This window comes from Amphiprion ocellaris, chromosome 10 (assembly GCF_022539595.1).
Source record: "Amphiprion ocellaris isolate individual 3 ecotype Okinawa chromosome 10, ASM2253959v1, whole genome shotgun sequence".
In the NCBI taxonomy this organism is placed as follows: Eukaryota; Metazoa; Chordata; class Actinopteri; family Pomacentridae; genus Amphiprion; species Amphiprion ocellaris.
Window position 1 is genome coordinate 21015170 of NC_072775.1, and position 21752 is coordinate 21036921.

The following is a 21752-nucleotide window of genomic DNA, read 5'->3' on the forward strand; positions in this document are numbered from 1 at the left end:
CTCCTTAATGCTTTTCGGGTATTCACAACTTTAAGTCAGTCCATGGTCAGTTAATTGTAATTTTATTTCATACATCAGGTTCATTCCAATTCTGTTTTTTCAGCTGTCCCCATACATGCATTAGCAATACAATAGAAGCTAGCATAAAACCTTTACATTATAATCCAGGCCTATTCAAGCCTGTGTAAAAAAGTGATTACACTGTTGTTTTGTAGACAGTGATGTTATTGAGCAATGCTTAGATGAGCATACACATGGTTTAGGTATCTCTTTATTCCAGTATAATCTTCATGTGCTTGCTGCTTCTGTCATGTCATTCTTTGCTTTTTGGGTGTAGGAATGTATATTATGACTATTATGGCTGGTACAGAAATGAGAATGAGGCTTTTTCAAGGTGCTGAGGAGAATAAAGTGCAAAGGAAGAGTAGCATGGGAATATAATTGGGTCATCTTGAACCAATGGGATATTAACGCGCCATTGGGCTTCTCTGACTGTCTTGCTGCCTCCTTCTTCATAAATTGCTATGAATCAGGACACCCCATATCACCAGATGATTTAAGGCTAATTAAAGCTAAGCCTTTATGGGCCCCACCTATTCCCCAAATGGACAGAAACCTGTACTTGGGGTGTTGAAAATGCATCTGGTGTCTCCTAGACAACCGTCAAGGCAGCAACAATAGTATCGTGACAACCAAAACATCATAGAAATGCACCCCCTTCCTGTCTTTCCCCTTCCCGGTTTATGCAAATAGTCCATAATAAAAGCATGCTCACTCAGAGGCCTCAGGTACAGGCAGGCAAGGGAAGGTCACATTGTAGGGGAAATTATTCTCTTCACGGCATGATAATGAAAGCTTTTTCTATCAAGTGGAGCCAGTTTGGTTCTTGTCTTCAGCTCTCTGCTACACTGCTGGCTTGGATGCTACCTGTGTTTATTTACTCTGTCCACAGCAGGATGGCAAATACCTGTGGGATGGTCCTGACTAAGTGAACTTGTAACTAATTGTTTCTAGGGGTGGGAACTGGAGGGTTATATTTACAAGCAGATTATAGGCTACTGAAATAATTGTGGCATGTCCGGTGTCTCTTGTGTTAAATAATTATGATAATGGAATTGACAGTTAATTCACCTTTTCTTTGCATTGAGCCTGTTTCAGGTTAATACATACACTGTATATACATACTTCTAGAAGAAAGCAACATACCAAACAAGCATTCCCTTTCAAATCTGCATGTTTTAATGTCAGTTAAACACTTTTATAACTCTTCCCTCCTAGCTGCTAGTGACTTTCAAACCTCTCGCACATGATGAAGAGCGCCTCCCCGCTCTGAGTGGAAAGGGGGGAGGGGGGCGTTCCATTTGGAGGTAGTGTGTTGCATTTGTGAATGATTTGTTGGGAACAGGGTCCAGTATTTCAAAGGACCTGAAAGTATTGATCCAGCCCTCAATGAGCTGACACCTCATGTATCGTCTGAAGGTGTCTCATCTGGAAAGGCTATTCCAAGAAAGGAGGACTCTGCATCAGAGAAAAAGAATTTTACCATTCAGAATATGTAGACAAACCTCCATGAAGTCAGTGAAAATTAGGTTAAGCAACTATAAACATTTATGACAAAATAGTTTCAGGTAGACACTTACTTTCCAAAGGCTTTGAGCTGTGTCAAGCTGTTATGGAGGTGATTGTTTTGACATGCCAATAGCTGTTTTAATCCACAGCACTTGTTGGAGTTTTAGTCTATTTATACTTTTCTTTTTCACTATTTGACCAAAAGGTGACATGGATGCAATCATGTCTTTATCTGCTCGAGAAACATTTGAAAGATCTGGTGAAAGCTGGCTTTGAGTTAGGATTGTCTTCCAAGGTCAATAAGTAGCTTTGATTGTTCAAACATTTTGGTGTGAGAATTTCCAACCATCTGCTTTCGGTCTCATCTATATGTTTGACCATATACGCTCTGGAACATTTGCAAGACTGATGATTTTCATTATCAGTTTTATAAAGCATTTTATTTTCTCAAGGCAGGTGGCACCTTTTGGCAACTAATTTCCAATGCAGAATTTGGATCTCCTTTCATGAGCTTGAAGCCTTAGTTAATGGATGATGGTATGCCAAACACGTCTCCTACATCAGAGTAACCATATGTTTGTGCGCAGCCATTAATCTCAGGCTGGATGTTGACTGTTCCCATTCTGCCCTGTCCTACCCAAGTTATTGTCCCCTGACTCTCACTTCCTGTTGTAATAACGGCTACTGACCACCACACAGATGGCTGTCAGCCAGGCGAGGGCAGCAGAAGGGCCCTGTCGACCCTTACACTTGCACACACACTTCCACTGTCTTACACACAATGACAAATGCCAACACACACAGAGCTGAGGGCATCAGAGAGTGTCCCAGTCAATGACAAATTGCAGCCCAAGACAACAAGACCTGGTGTAGCTCTCCTAAGGGACTCTTGAGATCTCTCACAGGGTGACCCAGTTCCATCACGTCTCCCCTTCTCCCCGATCCTCCACCATTCCCTTTTCTCAGCTGCATGTCCTCCTGTATTCACAGCAACCATAGCATTGGTTTCAAGGTTGAGTTGTAATAAGGAAATCCTCACTACACTCCAAATATCTGTCTCCTTCTCATAGCAGATAACCTGAGTTATCTGAATGTTAACTCCCAGGTCAAGTCAGTATCTCCCCCCCAGAAAGCGCCTGAGCTGGCCAGACTCAATTCCTTCTTCTCTTTCCCTCTCTCTTAACATCCTCCCTCAAAGACCAACACACAGTTTCTCTTCTACCCTTCTCAGTCACTGCTAAGAGATATAAAAACAACTAGAATTTATTTCTTGGTTCTTAATTCAGTCTCTTTTTCTGCTTTTACAGCAAATAGCTTAACTGCAATGCAGCAGTGTCAGTATGGGGCATTAATATTAATGTCCGCCCATTTCGCCCAGCGTGGCAGGGAGCCTGTCAATCTAGACTTATATTGGAGGGGCTTCCTACACCAGCAAACACCTGCCCAGCACTCAAGTGCCTGCTTCTGGCAGTAGAAGGCACTAGTCTGCCCTTGTGTAGCAAGTGTGCATTCATTGGCTAGTTATTCTACACATCGTGTATTTCCAGCCAATCCAGATTGTACAAATGTTATATTTTCTACCAGCAGGAGCAAGAAAACTGGTACAAATAGAACAAAGGCTTTATGTGGGACAATTGCCCTTGATTTGGGTGGAAACTGTCATGGTTTTGAAAAAAAAAAACCATTCCATTCCTGTATTATCATTTTTTATTTAAAGAAGGCTAAAACAGTGTTATGTTTAACCGCTGGGAATAAGTTTTAAGTTATGGCTTCAAGCAAAAATGTGATGTGGCAAGGTTTTTTCTTAAATAATTTGCTTGTTTAAACCTCAGCTGTTACCCAGTGGGTGAGCCACAGATAAAATTACTCAAAAGTCCCCTATGAGATGTAAAATCTACAGTATGTAAGCAAATAGTTCTGTGTAACTAAGGCGACACATTATGAATGTGTGATTAGGCAGAGTGGGTGCGGTTGCTATCACATTTAAGCAGTGCTCCTCTGCATTAAGTGGTTGAAGATGGCTGCAAGCAATGCAGGTGTGTGTGCGTAAGCCTCTGTGCAGTGAGAGGTAGAGAGAGAGCGAGGGAGACTGGGATCAGTGTGCTGCGCTGTTCATCACTGCAGCAGTACACCAGCTCCGAATCTCTGTCCATGCAGAGGTGCTGACTGCCTGCCCCATGCCTCTCTGCCCCTCATTCTTTGCTTTCCTCAAGAGGGTGTGCTGATGATGCTCTGTTTCATTACTTCAGAAGGAGGGAGACAAGTTAGAAGTTTTGCAAAAACCCGCAGAGAACCAGCCATCCTGATTACCTTCACTCTGAAAGAGTGCCAGCTTATTGGTTTGCATTTCTTTCTTTTCTGTCTTGTAAGTTAACCGTTTTCATTGACTGTGCAGGCCTTTCCTGCCCTGTGCTAGAGCCCATTTCCTCACTGTAATGTTTGAGATCCTATTTACCTGACTGTTGTTTAGGTAAATACTCCAGTGTACACTGTTCAACCACATAAAAGTCAGAGTAAAACCGGCTGCCTCCTTTTGTCGCAGTTCAAAGATATGCACTGCATGATTATTCAGGGTTAAACAAGGTCAGAAGTGGTGCCTCCAGCACTGCTGCTTTAGTGCTTATTGAAAGTACATTGTGTACCTAACTACAGACAAGATGCGAGAACAGTTCAGGAATATGGCTTTTCAGTGTCTTATTTCATATTCAATAGTATTTGCACCAGTTGAAGAGCTCTGTTTTCTGCCCTTTTTTCTCATTGATATCTTTCAATGATGCACTGTTCACACACTAAATTAGGAATCCGTCTCATTTCAATATTAGATATTTCTCATGTACCATGTGCCTTGATGTATACCCATGGGCTAAAGCAATGAGAGCTGGAAGGGAGATAGGGTCACGGGCAGAGATAATGAATGCGTTTAAACTTGAAACTAAAGCAGCCATACTATGAAACCCACTTCACTTAATTGGAAAAGGACTGTTAATGCACCTTTTTCTAATTACAACTGTATTGCAGCTAAGTGAAATTTAACTCTTATGTTTTGTTTTGTTAATTTTTTTTCTCGTTTTTTCTGCTGGCTTTTCTCTAATCTTTGCATTTAGTAAGGAGTAGGAATGTGCATGTTGCTTCCTTTTAGCAATAAAACAATGCCTTTCTTCAATGATGCTGTAGGTACTAACAGTCAGCCTCCCTTTTTATACCCACTGTGACACTGACTCCTTTGCAGCCCTCCTCTTGTACATTTGCCTTTGCAGCCACATCTCTGTGTGGCACACATCCTCTAAATGACCTTCAATGGCACAGAACTGGCTCTTTTCACCACACCAGGCCACTTGTGTTCAACTGTTTAAACAATAGGTATTTTGCCCTGTTCTACCTTGTCTGTTTCTTTCCCATGAGGAGACCTGAGTGAATGCAGCTAAATCTTGTGTAATTACCATTTTGCCTTCCAATGATAGGCGCTTTGCACATCATCAAGGGAAAAGTGGCTTCCTTTTTTAACCGAAGAGATGGTAGGGGAATGGGTACTCTAAGATAACAGCGCTTGTTCTCCTCAAAGCCTGATGTAAATAACACTCTGCTTGGTAAAGCAACTCCTCCCTAAGTTGATTTAGTATTCTTGTCGCCATGTGTGAAAATGGGATACGCTCTGCTGTAAAAAGAAAAACCGTGTGTTGGAATATGCTGTGTATCAACAGTAAAACACTGTTATGTGTGCAGTACATGAGACATTCGGTCACAGACTGATGAATCCGGCATTTACATCACAAAGTGATACCTTTTGTCAAAACAACAAAATTTTCTTGACTTTTTGTAGGCTCTGTCTCATGCACCAGAGTCCAGTTAAGCACTCACTTTTCTCCCTCCCTTTCTTTCTGCTCTCTGCGCAGTGCCATGCGTGTGCTACTATCCAAACTGCCACGGCCTTGGATCGTAGACGAGAAGAAGGACGACGGTTACACTGCACTGCACCTGGCTGCCCTCAACAACCACGTGGAGGTGGCTGAACTGTTGGTGCACCAGGTAGCAACACTTCAGCACTCACATATAAATAAATCATTTTAATGCATGCCTAATCACTTAACCTTACAAAAAATGCTGTTCATTCATACTCTACAATAACGCTATGCTTACATATGTGGCGTCATCACATTAACGGACTACCAGAAGCAGCTCTAGTGCTCACTGTGTGTCTACGCAGGAGGCACTCAATTGCTTCTTTTCGACCAAAGAGAACCAGGTGCTAGTTTGGTTCTAGTTAAGTGCCGCTGCTTTTTTGGTTCAAATCTTGTGCCTCCTCAGAACCGTTTGTTTTTCCATTGGCAAGGAGCCAAGATGGAGCCGCATTATTGTGTCACTGTAAAACGTCAGCACGCCACTGCACGCGTTGCCATTCCGCAACGTTGGCACACCGTAAACATGCAAGTGCCGTTCCTGACTTTGCAAGCCTACAGTGTGATACAGAAACAAATAATCTAACTGTTATTAGCTACCTGTCTTCAGCCTAGTCACAAGCAGCGACGACTCCATTTGAGAAGACAGGTAGCTGTCAGAGATGTTTCGATTCTTAACAGTGGTGTGTTAGCGTTAGCTTAGCTACTTAGCCTCGACTACGTTTGCATCCATTACATAGCAGTTAAACAAACGCAATAAGTTGATGATAGTATCTATATTTATCTTTATAGATGGTTTTAAGGCAAATTGTGAGGCAGAGGTCAGCTGTTGTCTGGGCACATCTGCAATCATGCTACTGGTGGGACACAATTGTACCAGATTTCAGCTGAAGGTTGCTGTTCTGTCCAAACTGTCATGAGACATTGACATTTTTATTGTGATATACCCACCACTGTTGTTAGCTTTTGTTTCAGTAAACTGAGATGAGGAAATCACTATTGCATGCTTCCACTTAAATTCCCTACTTTCATGATATATCATAAACTTTTTACATTTTCCCTAAATTTCCCCTGAAAGTTGAATAACTTTTTGTTAGTAGTGTATGTAGACACATCATGTAAGCACACTTCAATAATATATCTGCTGCAGTAGTGCAGTTTATCGTTCTAGCTTGGTGTGACAGTAAAAAAAAAAAAAAAAAAAAAAACAACATCATGTTTCAGACTGAAATCTGCTGGAAAAGCACAACTGATTATCTGTCAAAATGTGTGTAACAGAAGTGTGCACTGAACACTGAATAAAGTGTCTGTAGATTATAGACAACACATGCATCTTTCATCACAAATATATTTTTATTCACCCAAAGTGCAAGAGTAAAAATACAAGTGAACTTAAATAGCTAAGAAGGAAAAGAATTTACAAAAAAATATTTTTTTTTTCTAGAAAAGGCAGAAGTAGTGGACAATGCAGTTTATTTCTGGGACAGTCGCTCCAGCACCGACACCATGCGTCCCATCAGTCCAACCAAGGTGTTTGAATTTTCATCCATCCTCTTTATGTTCTGGAGCATAGCAGAGGTCAGGTCTTGGTCTCTTCTGATCTGTTCCAAGAACCGTTCCTCTGACTACTCCAGGTACTGCAGCAGATCCACAGTAGCATCCTGCTTAGTTTTTCCTGCGTAAAAGCACCCAAAAAGGTATTAGCTGTTAGTAATTATTTTCTATATTCATAAACACAGTTAACTTAAAGTAAATGTGTATTTTGTGATTTTAGGATTAGCCAAAAGATAACGTATTGATCATGTTGATGTCTGCACAGTCTAATCAGATCTTACTTGATTTGGTCTATTGAGAGGAGGAGCTGCAGGATGGGATTGGTGAGCTGCAGAGTAGCGGTCCTGTTAACTGGACCTCATCATCCAAGGCCGACAACTAAATAAAATGAACAAGAAATACTGTTGATAGCATCTGCAATTTAAAACCATTTTCTGCATTAATTAATTGATTATTAATTTGTCCATACAATGTTATAAAATGTTACAAAAAATACCTGTAATAATTTCCAACAGTGCTAAATACCTTGTTTTATTTGAGCAACAACTAAAAACCACCAAAGAAATCTGTGTATACGAAATGAATGCATTGAATTTTCACATCTGCACCGCTGGAAAATCACGGCACAGTCAGCATTTTCCCTTGAATTTATAAAAATAACTGCACATTACCAGTACTCTTTGCTTCATTGTGTTAATTTGATCATTTGAATTAGTTTTAGACTTGCACTAATGATAATGTTAACAAGCAGTTTATTGGTCCTTCAAGGGAAATTTCAATGATTACATATAGTTTGGTAATATGATTAAATGGGCCGTTGTGTAACAACGTGGGAGGTTTTGAATACAGGTCTTGTAATGAAATATTGCTCCTGCTTTTCTCAGGTTTCATAAGACGTTGTTTGATAGCTTCTTAGCTCAGCAGTGGCTAACTGGCTAGCAAACAATGGTCAACCTGATCACTGATACTGTGTCTGTATCACATTAGCTGGCGTAATGTTCATAATATTAATGTGGGACCATTGTAGCTGGCGTATTCATAATAGGCTAACAGCAGGGTGTTTGAGAAATAAAATTTGCCAGGATCAGGATAGGTGGTCTGTAGGGCGGACTGCATCAACTCCAGCACGGCTGTGGTGTTCAGGGCCCCGGTTGGAAATCACGGAATGCAGCCGGTCAAAATGGGGTCTCTTTTTGGCCAACAACTGCTGCGTCCCAACTCCCTTTTCTGGTCCCTGTAGTCATTTTTGAGCTTTTTAAGTTTGTTGAGGAGTTAGTCGAGGCTCCGCTCTTACCGGCTGCAGCCATCTCCTGCTGGATCGTTTCGAACACCTGCGTGGTCCGAGAGGCTCCCTCCAACTTCGACTGAATTTAATATGAAGACCACAGTTCCAGGAAGCATCGTGTCTCCTCCTCAGACCACTGCTGCTTGGATTTGGCCTCTATATTTACCAGTTTTTAAAACATTGAACACTACTACTACTCACTCGGCTATTTAAAGATGGCAGTTCTGTGTTTTCACCGTTGATCGTCGGTCACCGTAACCCCGCCCCCAGCCCGTGACACACTCGGTTCTCAGCTCTGGCCCAGCAAATTGTTGGTGCCTGAAAAGCACCAGTTTTTGGAGCCTGGAGCCGGTGCTCAGCTGATGGAAACACAAAGAACCGGTGCTAAGTCAGGCACTGGCTCCAAACTCGAACTGGAACCAGCTCTATCAAAAAGGGGGTAAAGACAGTTTGAGGTGTTGGTCACCCATATTTTGGAAGCACTCATAACCAAATATACCATTACTTAGTTACATGCATAAAATGCTTTAAATTGACTTGAACCTTAAACATATGCTCTAAATCATGTGTATGCATATAGCATAAGTAAAACAGAAGCTGTTATGCTGCCTGTACAGAAGGCGAAATTGATTTAAATAGGAGCATTCCATCAGACACGTGAGATGGCCGACTGAAAAACACGTCTGAAACGTCTTCTGTGGAGACGCATCTTTTAAGACCTCACCGTTTACAGTTATCCCAATGCATTGCTGCATCAGTTCAGCCTGCACTCTGAGCTTTCCCTGACTATAGACCATTAAAAGCAGCTTCCACTGCACTCCCTGCAGCCAGCAAGCTGTAGACCAGTTGAAGCTCCTATAACTGCCATTTTTTTTTATTGAATCCATACGGTTCACAGGGCCTCCAGGGGTATTCTTTAGTGCTGCTGGGCCCTCATATCATCCTCCTCCTGCAATCATAGGTTTGTGCTTTTTTTCCCTTCTGAGATTGCAGGTTTAGCTCCCTGAAGTCTAACACGTACACGAGTTCACAGAAAAACTCACCTGATCAAGCAGGAACTGGGTTAATTAGACTGTGGTGCAAGGCAGTAATGTTGCTGCAACATTCCAACGCATGAATGTTCGCTGTGCAAGCTACCTTTCAGCGGGGACAGCTTTTTCCCAACTTCCTGCAATGGGCTTGTTCGCAGTGATGGCTCAGCTTTCTATTCAGAAACTGCACCACACTACTAGGTGCACTGCAGATTCCCTGCCAGCCAGCCAGCCAGTCAGCCAGTTAGTCAGTCTTATTACTTTGGGATTTCACACACTGTCTGATCACAATGCTTATCTTTCCTCCACATCTCCTCAGCTGAGGTGTTTGCAATTGGAAATGACAATCACATGCGGCGTTATTGTGGGATGCCTTTTTTCCCAGCCCCCCCGTGGGTTGACAGGGCTGAATGAAAAGAAGGTTCTGTCATGACACATAAAGCCAGAAAGATTGTTATGGCTGTGCTAAACATTTTTCTTGTGGTGTTTTGATGATTTCTTTCTGTTTGTATTTTTAATTAATCAGTTTACTGTCATCTCTATGTGCGCATATGTGTGACACATTAAGGTTTGGTTAATTTATGCACGAATGCCCATATGTTTATTGTGCGTATTTGCTTCTCTCGTTCTCATCTCCTAGGGCAACGCCAGCTTAGACATTCAGAATGTCAACCAGCAGACGGCATTACACCTGGCAGTGGAGCGCCAACACACCCAGATAGTTCGGGTTAGTGGGCTCTCTCTCTTTTTTATCGTTTTTTTCTCATTTGTTCTATTTTCCTGTCTCACTTACACTGTGTAGTCTTTAGTTGTCTCTTAGTCCCTTTTTCTGGACCATACACATGAGGGAGAAGAACAACACTAATGCAGCCCCACATTTAATTTTTACATGGTTGGATGTCCTGCAGTTGAATGAGATCCTGCTTTAGAGGGGAGGAAGAATGCTCTCTGAGACAATATCTTGGTTTGAGTCTTGTAGTACTGGTGGATTGAGATTGCCACGTTGCCATCTTGTGGACTTAAGAAAAAATGCACTCCATAATTGGGGAAGTACAATACTGTAGCAGTTTATTGTGAGCAGAAATCTTGTAAATCAGCATAGAAGCATTTGCATAGTAGCTTATATTTTCTTATGCAATTTCTCCTTGACTGCTGGTTTGTGCAACTCTTCATTTTTTGCTATTAACAGCTGCTGGTTCGGGCAGAAGCCAAGCTCGATGTGCAGGACAAGGATGGAGACACACCACTTCATGAGGCACTGCGTCACCACACATTGTCCCAATTGCGACAACTACAAGACATGCAGGATGTCAGCAAAGTGGAGCCCTGGGAGCCCTCAAAGAACACAGTATGTACACATCTGTCATTACCCTCACTATTCCTGCGTGTCAAGGTTACTTAAAGCGTCATAAAGCATCACATCTTTAAGGTGTCCACCATTTAAGATGTGTATATCGTGAAACAGATTAGTGTGTGGTAGCTGTTAATGACAAAGCCTGACTTATCTACGGCTGCATCTGTGTATGCTGATGTTCAATGATAATGATATTTTAAGATTTTTTTTTAATATTAAGATCAATCATTTTGAGCAGTGCTCTTGAGTTACACTTACCAGCAGGCTAAGTCTGGTCACTGGATGTCAGTTGTTGAAATGAGGAATAGGCTGTTGCAATTCAAGTTGACATTCCCAGATATATTTGGCTAAACAATGCATGCATACTAGTACAGCATATTAAGGACTTTACACTACCAGCTACTGAAGGCGGTTTAAAATGTGCCGCCTATTCCTTCATATTTTGTTCCCTGCTTTTTCCTGCTGAAGGAATCATTGTAGTATCATGTCACTACTTTTTGCTTTCATGAACCTGGGAGATTGTTTAGAGTTGTCTTGTCGCAGTTTTCTTTAGGACCTGTACACACACCTATAATAACGTCAGCATGTGACCCGCTGTCTAATGTGTGAAAAATAATGACGGATCACATCGAGGCAGGAAGCTCAGTGCCCCACAGTCTCCCGTCACCTGCATCATGGGACAACTGAGTCTGCAGCAACCCATCATGCAGACAGCAGCCAGATAGATGCCTGGAGCAGTCAACTGGCCTGCTGCCTCTTGACCAGCTTGAATGAGTTGAAGCCTCCGTAGAGGCCAAAAGAGGAATGTCAGACCTGAACCCTCTCCATGTTAACACCACATCACTAATCTCTACAGGGAAGAGTTTAAGTCCTAGCTACAGCAACAGACTTTCCGTACCTGTCACTTTCTGTCTCCTTTCCACTACTTTTTCTTCTCTTTCTCCACCTCTTCTCTTCTATCCCCCTTTCTGCCCTCTCTGGTTCCCCAGCGGAGGAGCGGAACAGACAGACAGCAGGCCTAATTGAGATATGTGCAGTTGGGTCACTCTCCCATAGCTCTCCCCTCCCTTCACAATGAGAATTGAATTAGCCGGCCCGATGGCTCCATCAGCAGAGATGTAAAAGCTACTGGTTGAAGACAATCAGACATGGAAGGTCTAAATTGCTAGAGAGAAAGACTTTGAATTGGGGTAGTCTGAGTGAGGTGATGAGCTATGGGAGGAAGAGAGACGGGACAGTTAATGGGATTTGGGTGGGGGTGAGGGGGTTATGCTGCCTGACAGTCATCTTAAGACATGTCTTTGATTGGCCAAATTATAGTGACCTGATCTGTGCTGTGGCATGGTTCATCTGAATAAAATTAAAATCATGATTCCTTAGTCCTCTCACTTTTCACTGCATTACTGGTTCAAGTGCCAGTTTGCAAGGTAGAGATAGGACACTGTTCCCACTGGATTCAACTTGAAGATAATCTATTGTGTCAAAAGTCAAAAGCCTGATGTGCCTCTGACTTTATCTGTGTCTGTCTACAGTTAATCATGGGCTTGGGCACCCAGGGGGCAGAGAAGAAGAGTGCAGCATCCATCGCCTGCTTCCTGGCAGCTAACGGAGCAGACTTGACCATTCGTAACAAAAAGGGCCAGTCCCCTCTAGACCTGTGTCCCGACCCCAGCCTCTGCAAGGCTCTGGCCAAATGTCACAAAGAGAAGAGCAGGTAAACATGCCAGAAATTGTTTGGCACTTTAGCAAATACACTTATTCTCTTTCTTTCTGAGAACTGGATGAGAAGATCGATACTACTCTCATATCTGTACAGTAAATATGAAGCTGGAGCCAGGAGATGGTAGTCTGAGCTTTGCATAAAGACTGTAAACAACGGGAAACTGCAGGGGCTGACTGTCCAGGGATAACAGTCCACCTGCTTATAACTCTGAAGCTAAATAATGAGCATGTTACAGCTTGTGTGTTTAATCTGTTCAAAAACTGAGATAAAATGAGATAAAACAACAACAGTTTATAGTTTTACAGAACATTATGTACTGAACTGTCTCTTGGTAAGGAGTATTTGAGTCCCGGAGTCTCAGACGCACAATTTGCTAAAATTAAAAATTTGTGTTTTTTTTTTCCTGCTTTGATCACAGAAATTTAGATGAATAAATCTATTGTATTTATTTAGTCTGCTATTCACATTAATTTGCTGAGGTAGAGCTTAACTGTTCATCATTTTGACTTTACGATGCTTCTGAAAAGTCGGTTACTAGCAGAAGCCGATGTTGCACGTAGGGATTAAAAGGATGAACTTAAAAGAGTGTGTCTGGGGCTTTCACGTATGCTCGCATGCCCACAGCTACTATAACAGCACCTGAAAGAGATAACATCCCAGGGCGATCATCAGATGATTTTATTGATTTTCTTTCTTTGCTACAAATGTTTCATGTGGGGCTTTTCCTTTTCCGTCTCTCCAAGTTTACTTTGTTCTCTGTCAGCCGCGTTTGCTTGTAGTCTCCTCTGCTCTCACACGCTGTGGTTCTGTTCTCAATGTTGCAGTGGCCAGGTGGGCACCCGCAGCCCGTCTCTGAACAGCAACATCGAGTCACTGGAGGAGTGTATGGTGTGTTCCGACATGAAAAGAGACACTCTGTTTGGGCCCTGTGGACACATTGCCACCTGCTCCCTCTGCTCGCCACGTGTCAAGAAGTGTCTCATCTGCAAAGAACAGGTCCAGTCACGAACCAAGGTATCAGAAACACCGTTATAATCTGTCTTACCAATAAAGAGATACACTGCGAAAACGGGGTAGATTCTTTTATTTGCTTTTTCTGTTTAATTTGTCCCTCCACAGATTGAGGAGTGCGTAGTCTGCTCTGACAAAAAGGCAGCAGTGTTGTTCCAGCCCTGTGGTCACATGTGCGCTTGTGAGAGTAAGTTACACATTTCACCATTAAAACCTTGACTTTTGCCCTTGCTGCTTTCAATTTGCCGTATAAACAATAGAATGTACATGGATTTTGCATTCGGATCTGAACATTATGTGTTTGCTCTCTTCAGACTGTGCCAGCCTCATGAAGAAGTGCGTACAGTGCCGGGCTGTGGTGGAACGCCGCACCCCCTTCGTTCTGTGCTGTGGAGGGAAAGGTATGGAGGATGATGCCGCTGATGATGATGATGATGATGATGATGATGACCTTAGTGAGTGAATCTTCCACACGTTCCCTTTTAATCCACCCCTTTACTTAGTTTTCCTTTCCTTATTTCTTCACTCTTTTTAAAATATCTGCTCTTGTCCTTTATCTTTTGCTTTGTTGCTGCCTTGCTTACGCATTTTATTCCTTTGTTTGCATCACTGTTATGTTGTTCTGTTGTTTTTGTTCATTGTAGTAGAAATATTAGAAACATATTTAAACTACATTTACATGTAAGTCATTTGAATCAGTCAGTCTTACTTTCCAGAATAATTTCCACTATATCTGGCATGTTTAATCTTCACAACCATTCTGATTATGTAGTGTCCTTCTACTTTGATACTGGCTCGAGGTACCAGCCTCACTAATGCTTGGGTGCCTCGTCTGATATCCCCACATGCATCTTCCAAAGAGAAAAAATGTGTTTTGGAGCATAATCTTTTTACGTTGGATCTTGGAAGCCATTTCTAGATTGAGTTTTGCTGAATAATACAATAATGTCAGAGTATACAGATAACCTGATTACCCTATTCAGGTTTCTGTGGCCTCCAAAATTTTGATTAATCACATTCACATAAAATGAATGAAGTTATTCGTAAGCATATGCTAAAGGACCAGTAACCCTTATGATACATGCATATTAATACCCACATGAATGTGTAAAAGCGCTGAATTGTAACCTCGCCCTCACACAGAATTTTTGAATGAGGACACAGAGCAGCTCTGGAATTCGATTAAACACCCTGCAAACATCTTTTCATCTGCAAAGGAGCCCCAGTTGTCATCACATTTATTCAAAATATTGTACCAAAGTTTCACACATGGATGTGTCACATGAATCGTGATGTAATGTAGTGTGTAAATATATATATTTTGGGATGCATTCACAATCCATCATCTTGTCTCTAAGCCTTCTCTAGCAGTGTTTTATCGCCCATATCCTTATTTTAGTGGTGCATCTCACTAGTGGTTACTTGTCCCGTGTTTTCCTCATTTTCTGTTGAGTTAAAAGGGAAACTGTTGTAAGTTCACAACTTTCATGTTTACCCCTGTTTTAACTGTTTTAATTTCTCCACGTGTCAGCAAATCTCACTTGCAGTCATGCAGACGTGCAAATGTGAATGCTGACCCGAACACACATACACTCATGCAAGGGGCAGCATTGAATGTTTATCTCTTTTCCCTTTTATCCCAGTAACACTGCCTGTTGCTGTCTGTTTTAAAAGCAAATCTTGTGCACAAAATTCACCTGTCACTTTGATTATTTCGACTCCCTGCTTTTTTAGTTGGATTTAAAAATGTACTTCTAACCCAGTGAGCACAGGCGTTAGTCTCATGCTTAAGCATTGGCTGATGGCAAAAAAAATCACTTGCCGCTTTTAGCTGTCAGTTTTGCATAGAAGTAACTCTGTTTCCCATTCTTTCCCTGATCACTGTTTCCAACTTTCTAGTTACCTATTCAAATTCTTTCTCTGAACTTCCTTTAGACACTGTAGTGAGTAGTTTTGGTCATCAGGCCAGCCGTTGAGCTGGTAAAGGCAGCTCCTGCTATAACAATGTGACTGGTTATTCCCAGCAGGGAGCTCTAACACTATGGCAGGGGGATCGCAGGATCTTCTCCAGCCCAACAATCTGGCACTAAGTTGGTGTAAGTATACTTCCATGATCCCCTCCCTTATCAGAGCCTTGTTTTGAAAGAGCCCCCCACAGTGCTGCCCTGGCCCCTCTCCCCTTCCCTTAACCCCGTCATCTTCTCTTTCAGAGCTACACACAACATAAACAGTAGATGATGTTTTATGTATGATGCATATCCCAAGAATCACACTGGTGCTCACTATTTCTGGCAGATGTTTGGATATGACAGTGCGCCAGCTTGGAGTCCCCAGCAGGGCATCAGTCCAGAAAATCTGTGTTGAGTGCTCAAATAATACATTCAGGCAGTTTCACAAAGATATTATACAGGAGCATTCCGTGGATCATACAGGGCCGAAGGCACTGCATGATGTTGTGCCCCGTGCCAGTTTATTTTCCAGATAATTACCAAGTGTGCATTTCTGAAATAACATAATTTGAAAGTGAGCTATTAGACACTGCCGGAACTACTGGAAGTATGAGCTGCCAAACAACAAAATCCAAAGTGCATGTGTTTGTGATCTCATTCACAAAACTCATCTTTACACATAACTGAGCACTCAACTTGTTTCAGAATTGCAGTACTGGTGTGACTATATTTCTGTTTTATTGCCAGTATAGTTCATAGTTTAGAGATGAATTATGAGGTGACCACCGGTGCAACCTAATTTGTTTTTTAATCTTTGGGTTGGTAACTGAACTATTTTTTTTCCTTCAACATGTGTTTGTGTTGTTGTCTTATGTCCAAGCAGCCAGTGGAAACATCCCAGCCCTGCAGAGAGACAAAGATAATACCAACGTCAATGCTGATGTACAGAAGCTACAGCAACAGCTTCAAGACATCAAGGAACAGGTAAGCCCACATTCATCCACTACCAAGGAATAACGCTAATACCACTGTTTTCAATTCTTTGTGTTCAGTTGTTTCCCTGTTATATAGTTATTGTGTAGGGCTTTGCTTGGGGAGTGATTCTTGGTGTTTTTATGCCTCTGCACCAGCAAAAGCATTATGTTTTCAGGTTGTCCATCGGCCTGTTCCGTTTTTGTGAATGCAACATCTACTGAAAGCTTTGACGGAATTTCTTCAAACTCGGCGCAAGCGTTCACTCTGACTCAAATACTGATTTGTTTATGATGGCCAGATGTCACTGTTACCTCACAAAATACTTTTTTTTGCTGTAATTTAAGAATTCATACGGTGACTATTACAAAAATTAAAGCAAACATGTAATAGGATGAAATGATGAAATGCTAGCAGTTTGTGTCTGAAAGGAGAGATGAATGAAAAGTGCAGCTTGACTGGTTGATGGAGGCAGAAAACCACAAAGAAGTGCTTCTGGTTTGAAAGTTGAAATGACTTTAATCCCAACATGAACTCCGATCGCTCCTCTTTATCTGTCTGCAGACCATGTGTCCGGTGTGTCTGGACCGGCTGAAGAACATGATCTTCATGTGTGGCCATGGCACCTGCCAGCTGTGTGGGGACAGAATGAGCGAATGCCCTATCTGCCGTAAGGCCATTGAGCGTCGCATCCTCCTGTACTAGACCTTCTTAATAGACTCTGTCTTCTTTTAAAGCCCACACTGACCACGCCCGCAATGCCACATCCACACCAGCTGCTGCCATCCTCACAGCACCCGAGTCAGCCAGCCATGTCTTATTCTATACTACAGAATCTCTCTTAATAGTTTTGTTATGTTCAGGTGGAGTTTCTGTTACAAAACAAGGGAAAAAAATATAAACTGACTTCAATCAGTTTTGCTGTTTTGTTATTGTATGTCCTCAGTGCAGCCACAGAGATGCCTGCTCCTCGGACGTCAACCTCTTTTTTTTCCCTGCCTTTGTTTTCTCACCATCCTATGCTGTTTTTGTTTTTATTTGACATTTTTAAACTTCTTTTCTCTCTTTGAGTCTGAGGTTCAGATTCACATTCTTGGATATGAACTTATGAGGTGAATCTCATCTCTGGATTTCACCATGGAACAACTCTGTCAGCAAACTAAGATGTGTGAGGGAGGCGAGGTCAGTCTGTTACCTTTTGATGTGAAGTTCTCATGCATCTTTTGCAGTCAGTGCCAGCTGCAGTCAAATTTTATTGTATTTGTAAATCTTTATGCAAGTGTATTGGTATCGGAAGCACCAGATGTGGATTTTAAGTACTTAATTCTTTCATGTCAGTATGGAAAGTTTGAGACACATTACTGTTTGCACCATTTAACGGCTCAGTGAGTGTTTCATCTTCTCGTCTGTGTTCAGTTGGGCTGTTTGACACTGTATGCCAACTGTCCGTGCAGTCCAAGACCAAATGTTGGCAGTTTTGCACTAGAAAAAGATGAGTCAGGGTCAAAGCGTTGTCTGCACTGGCTTTGGAGGTCTGCTTCAGCTCAGTGACAAAACCCAGATATAGTAGCCTGACTGCCAGGTAGCACACTACACTCGTACTTTGTTTACCAAGCCGTAACGACAGCGGTGTCGTGACACCCTTTTGGCTGCAGATTTAAGAGCTGTCGCGTTGGGATTCAAGACAAACTCATTCAGCTTCTGTCCAGTGAACAGCACCTCTTCTATTTGTTTCACACACAAACCCATATGATGCAAACATTATATAGTATCTTGTCACAACTCGATGTTGAACTGTTGAGACTCGGTGGTATTTTCAGACAAAAATTGTACGATTTATTGAGCATTGCTAATTTACCATTGATGACTCTGTGCCATTTGCTTCCAAAAATGTACTTGTTAAATAACTTGTTTGGGGATAAGGTGCTGTTTATCTTGTATTACTTTTTTTTTTATTTAAGTGTATTTACTTTTCTCAAAATCAACATTTATTGAGCTAGAGAGTACAATCTATTAGAACACTTAAGATGAAAATGTAGAATAAATTATTTTGTATTGCTGCCCAAACAATAGGATTTATAGGTATCACTGCCTTCCTACTATGTAGCCTCAAAGTCTCTCAAACATTCTGCTCTGATATTCATGTTGAAATATGTTTGTGATGTTTTCATTTGCTTTTCGTTGGCAATAGCTTTCTAGCAATCATCAGTAGAAGCATTTTTCTCTGAAATAAGTCTCTGTAAGCCTAACTTCTTCATTTGTGAACGGAAAAAATACATTTTGTTGTTAAAGTTGTCAAGTATCTTTTAACCAGTGTTTGATTTGGGAGGAAAGCTAATGATTTTTTCAAGACAGAACTTGCCTTGCCTTTTTTAAAGGCAGTTGCCTATTTGGAGACTCAGTAAAGTGACTCGCTTGCTTTGCTATGTGGGAATTTCAAACCGCATGCAAGCATTGGGGTTTTTTTGTTTTTGTTTTTTTAGAAATGAAAGCAACTTTTGAGTACAGTTTTGATTCCTTTCACTCATCACGATAACACTTTAAGCTAGAAGCACTAATACGCTTTATGGTAGTGTTGTCTTGTTATGGTTGTTATGAAAAAGCCTATTTTGTACTTTATTTTCAATACCTGTAACTGTCCTGTTAGAAACGTATCAGTAGTATTTTCTTTGGCATGAATGTTTGACATATGCAGTACGACATGTATCATTACAAAACGTTCAGTCTGTATTGCTGATAAGTGCTTTTAAAACAACCATATAGCTGAAATAAAGTTCTAAACGAACCACGAGACGTTAAATACGCTGGCTGTTCTGTTTTTTTTCCACCTTCATCTGTTAAATTGTTCATTAGTTTGTGTTTTCTTTTTCCAAGTTGAAGTGATGTTGTTGGCTTCTTTAGGCAGAAAATTAGCATTTTGTTGCTTTTCTCCTGCTGTGCAGTGTCTGCCTCACAGAGGAGACAGGAGGGCAGGGATGGGAGGTGTGAGGTAATTGAAAATGCTAACACCTAATAATGACTCAGCACCAGCGTGTGATAGGTCAGCTATGCTAATCAGAGAGAGAGAGAGAATGAAAAGAGCAAACAGTTTAAAAAAAAAAAAACACTTAGGAGAGATGAGAGAGCCCCAAATAGAGTGATGCATTTTCTCCGGTGAGCAGTGTGACAGCAGGACATCTCACAAGGCATCTCCAAAGCACTAAGAAATTATGACCAAAGGCCATTTATGTTCTACCTCATTGACTAGTCCATTCATAACCTGGACATCTTTGGGCTTGTCTCAGATGCAGCAGCAGCATGCAGCTGCTTATAGCGAGGCATTCATCATGCTGTCATCCTCTCACTCTTGTCAGTGCACACTGTACAGAAGACTTTTATGCCATCTCTGATCTCTGTGACTTGGCATGACGCCTGAGCAGTTGGTGTCTCATCAGATGTCTAGGGTGCTTTGTCATTTTACACTCAAGCACATGCCTTTTAAAGAAAGGGCTTTCGCAAGGTTTGCCAGCCACAGTGTTGTATAATATGTGACCAAATATGTGTGAACAGCATTGTCAAATCTATTCTAAATAAATCCATGTTTTATACCATAGTTCATGGTTCATATTTGAGGGTGGATGCAGTTTTTTGAGTTTGCACTAAAAGTAGCTTATGTTAAAGTGACTCGTAGATGCAAACAAAAATATTTTATTTTTCTAACCTAGGGACACAGTTTAAAATCTGATTTCTATTGTTTTAGTTAGAGATGGGTTACATTTAGTCATTAGTACACCTATGATATCGGAGCTGTTCCACTGGTCACAAACTCTCAGCCACTGAGTTAATCCATACCCAGGTCTGGCGTGGATTTAAAGGACAATGATCTGAGTGTGTGATCAGTACATACACACTCCTTTAACCAGTAACTGAGAAAATCCTAATGAAGTAAAAATGCATCCTTATTGAAGAAGGTGAGAACATGCTTTTAGATGCTCGCGTGTCAGCCAGGGTCGTAGCCAGACTACTAAATGTTCACAACTCTACCATTTACTGTGTAGGAAATTGTTCCAAACAGCTCCACATGGACATATCCAACAACATGATCATGTCCCCCAAAATGTCACCAAATCCAAGAAGCGTTTCAAGAACAATGTTACAATATTTTACAGTTCTCATCAACAACCTCATCACCTCTGTGCATTGCTGATGTGTGACTTGTTAGTGACTTGTGATTTCTTGTCTGTGATGTCATTCTCCATCTGCCCATAAGCATTTCCAATGAAGTTGTCTGTTTTAACACGTTGAGATGCTGTGTATTGGAACAACAAATATTTAATCCATCATGTTGCAAAGAGTGGATAGAATTTAACCCTTTCGAACCCAGTGTAGCGCCGGCGCTACGTTTTGCATATTGATTTTTGATTGGCTGTAGATTTTAAACCAGATAAGATAGATCGATAATTCTTTTTGCATATAAAATCTGGGGAGTTACACTAACATTTCACACATTCACCAGGTCTCAGGGTGGTTTTTCGTTGCAGTGATGGATTTGTAAATATACACAATAAGCGCACACAACAAAACTCTTTATAAACCAAACCACCGCTATTTGGAGGACTTCTTACGTTGAAATAAGCGTGATCACGTTGTGGCCATGACCTGTCACATGATTCTTATATGTCCATACCCGAGAGGCTCCCGTCCCCATCAACAGGAAGTGACGTTGTTGCCGGGAGTTGTAGTTTTTCAGCCGACAACTACAACTGTAGTTTTCGGCTGCAGCCTGCACAGATACGAGCTCGCACTCGTTTCAGTCCCACTTTTTTTTTTTTTTTTTTTTTTTAAAAAACAAAAACATTCAGACACACAGCCCACACACACACACCAGACATCCACCACGGTCCATGTACGTATCTGGTAATTGGATTTTCTGTTCTGAAACGGGTATTGAAAAACAAAAAACGAGTGGTTATTTGATTTTCGTTTTAAAATACAAAAATTAAAATTGAAATACAAGGCGTTTTTCTTTTTCATGATCAAAAAGGGATATACGATTTTTTTTAAATGCTTTGATTTTCGTTTTATATTCAGAATAACAAGAAAGTAAAATCAGTAAAGACAGAAACGAAAAAAGGTCCGTTTTTTCATTTTCTGAGACCGGAAGTGGTCATCAGCAAGTGTGGAGCCAAACAGTGGTGCATAGACTGTATATACATTTTTTTCGTGAGTTTTCATGGTCAAAATGAGAGATCAGGGGGCCAATCTTAAAATAAGTCAATGTTGATTTTTTGATAGAGCGTTAAAGTTTTGCGAAGCCAGGGGGCGGGACTACTTGATTGACAGTCCAGTCTGGAATGATTGACAGGTCCTATGGAGGAGGCAGCAGAGACTCTGTTCTCCTCGTTTGGATTAATTCTGATATAGTAACT

At 41.4% G+C, this 21752-nt stretch overlaps 1 protein-coding gene across 5 annotated transcripts in view; it reads left to right on the forward strand.

The window, feature by feature from the left end:
• mib1 (MIB E3 ubiquitin protein ligase 1) overlaps positions 1–19144 on the forward strand; it is a 66199-nt gene extending 47055 nt beyond the window's left edge. Inside the window, exons 13-22 of one of the 5 annotated variants that reach the window (XM_055014033.1) lie at positions 5463–5595; positions 9976–10062; positions 10525–10683; positions 12222–12403; positions 13237–13426; positions 13532–13610; positions 13738–13878; positions 15448–15519; positions 16256–16356; positions 16909–19144. In XM_055014033.1, coding sequence (XP_054870008.1) covers positions 5463–5595; positions 9976–10062; positions 10525–10683; positions 12222–12403; positions 13237–13426; positions 13532–13610; positions 13738–13878; positions 15448–15519; positions 16256–16356; positions 16909–17049 — 1285 coding nt within the window. In that variant the 3' untranslated portion in view covers positions 17050–19144. The remainder of the gene's footprint in view (positions 1–5462; positions 5596–9975; positions 10063–10524; positions 10684–12221; positions 12404–13236; positions 13427–13531; positions 13611–13737; positions 13879–15447; positions 15520–16255; positions 16357–16908) is intronic. The other 4 variants (XM_055014035.1, XM_055014034.1, XM_055014036.1 and 1 more) reach the window with 4 other exon arrangements.
• The last annotated feature ends 2608 nt before the right edge of the window (positions 19145–21752 follow it).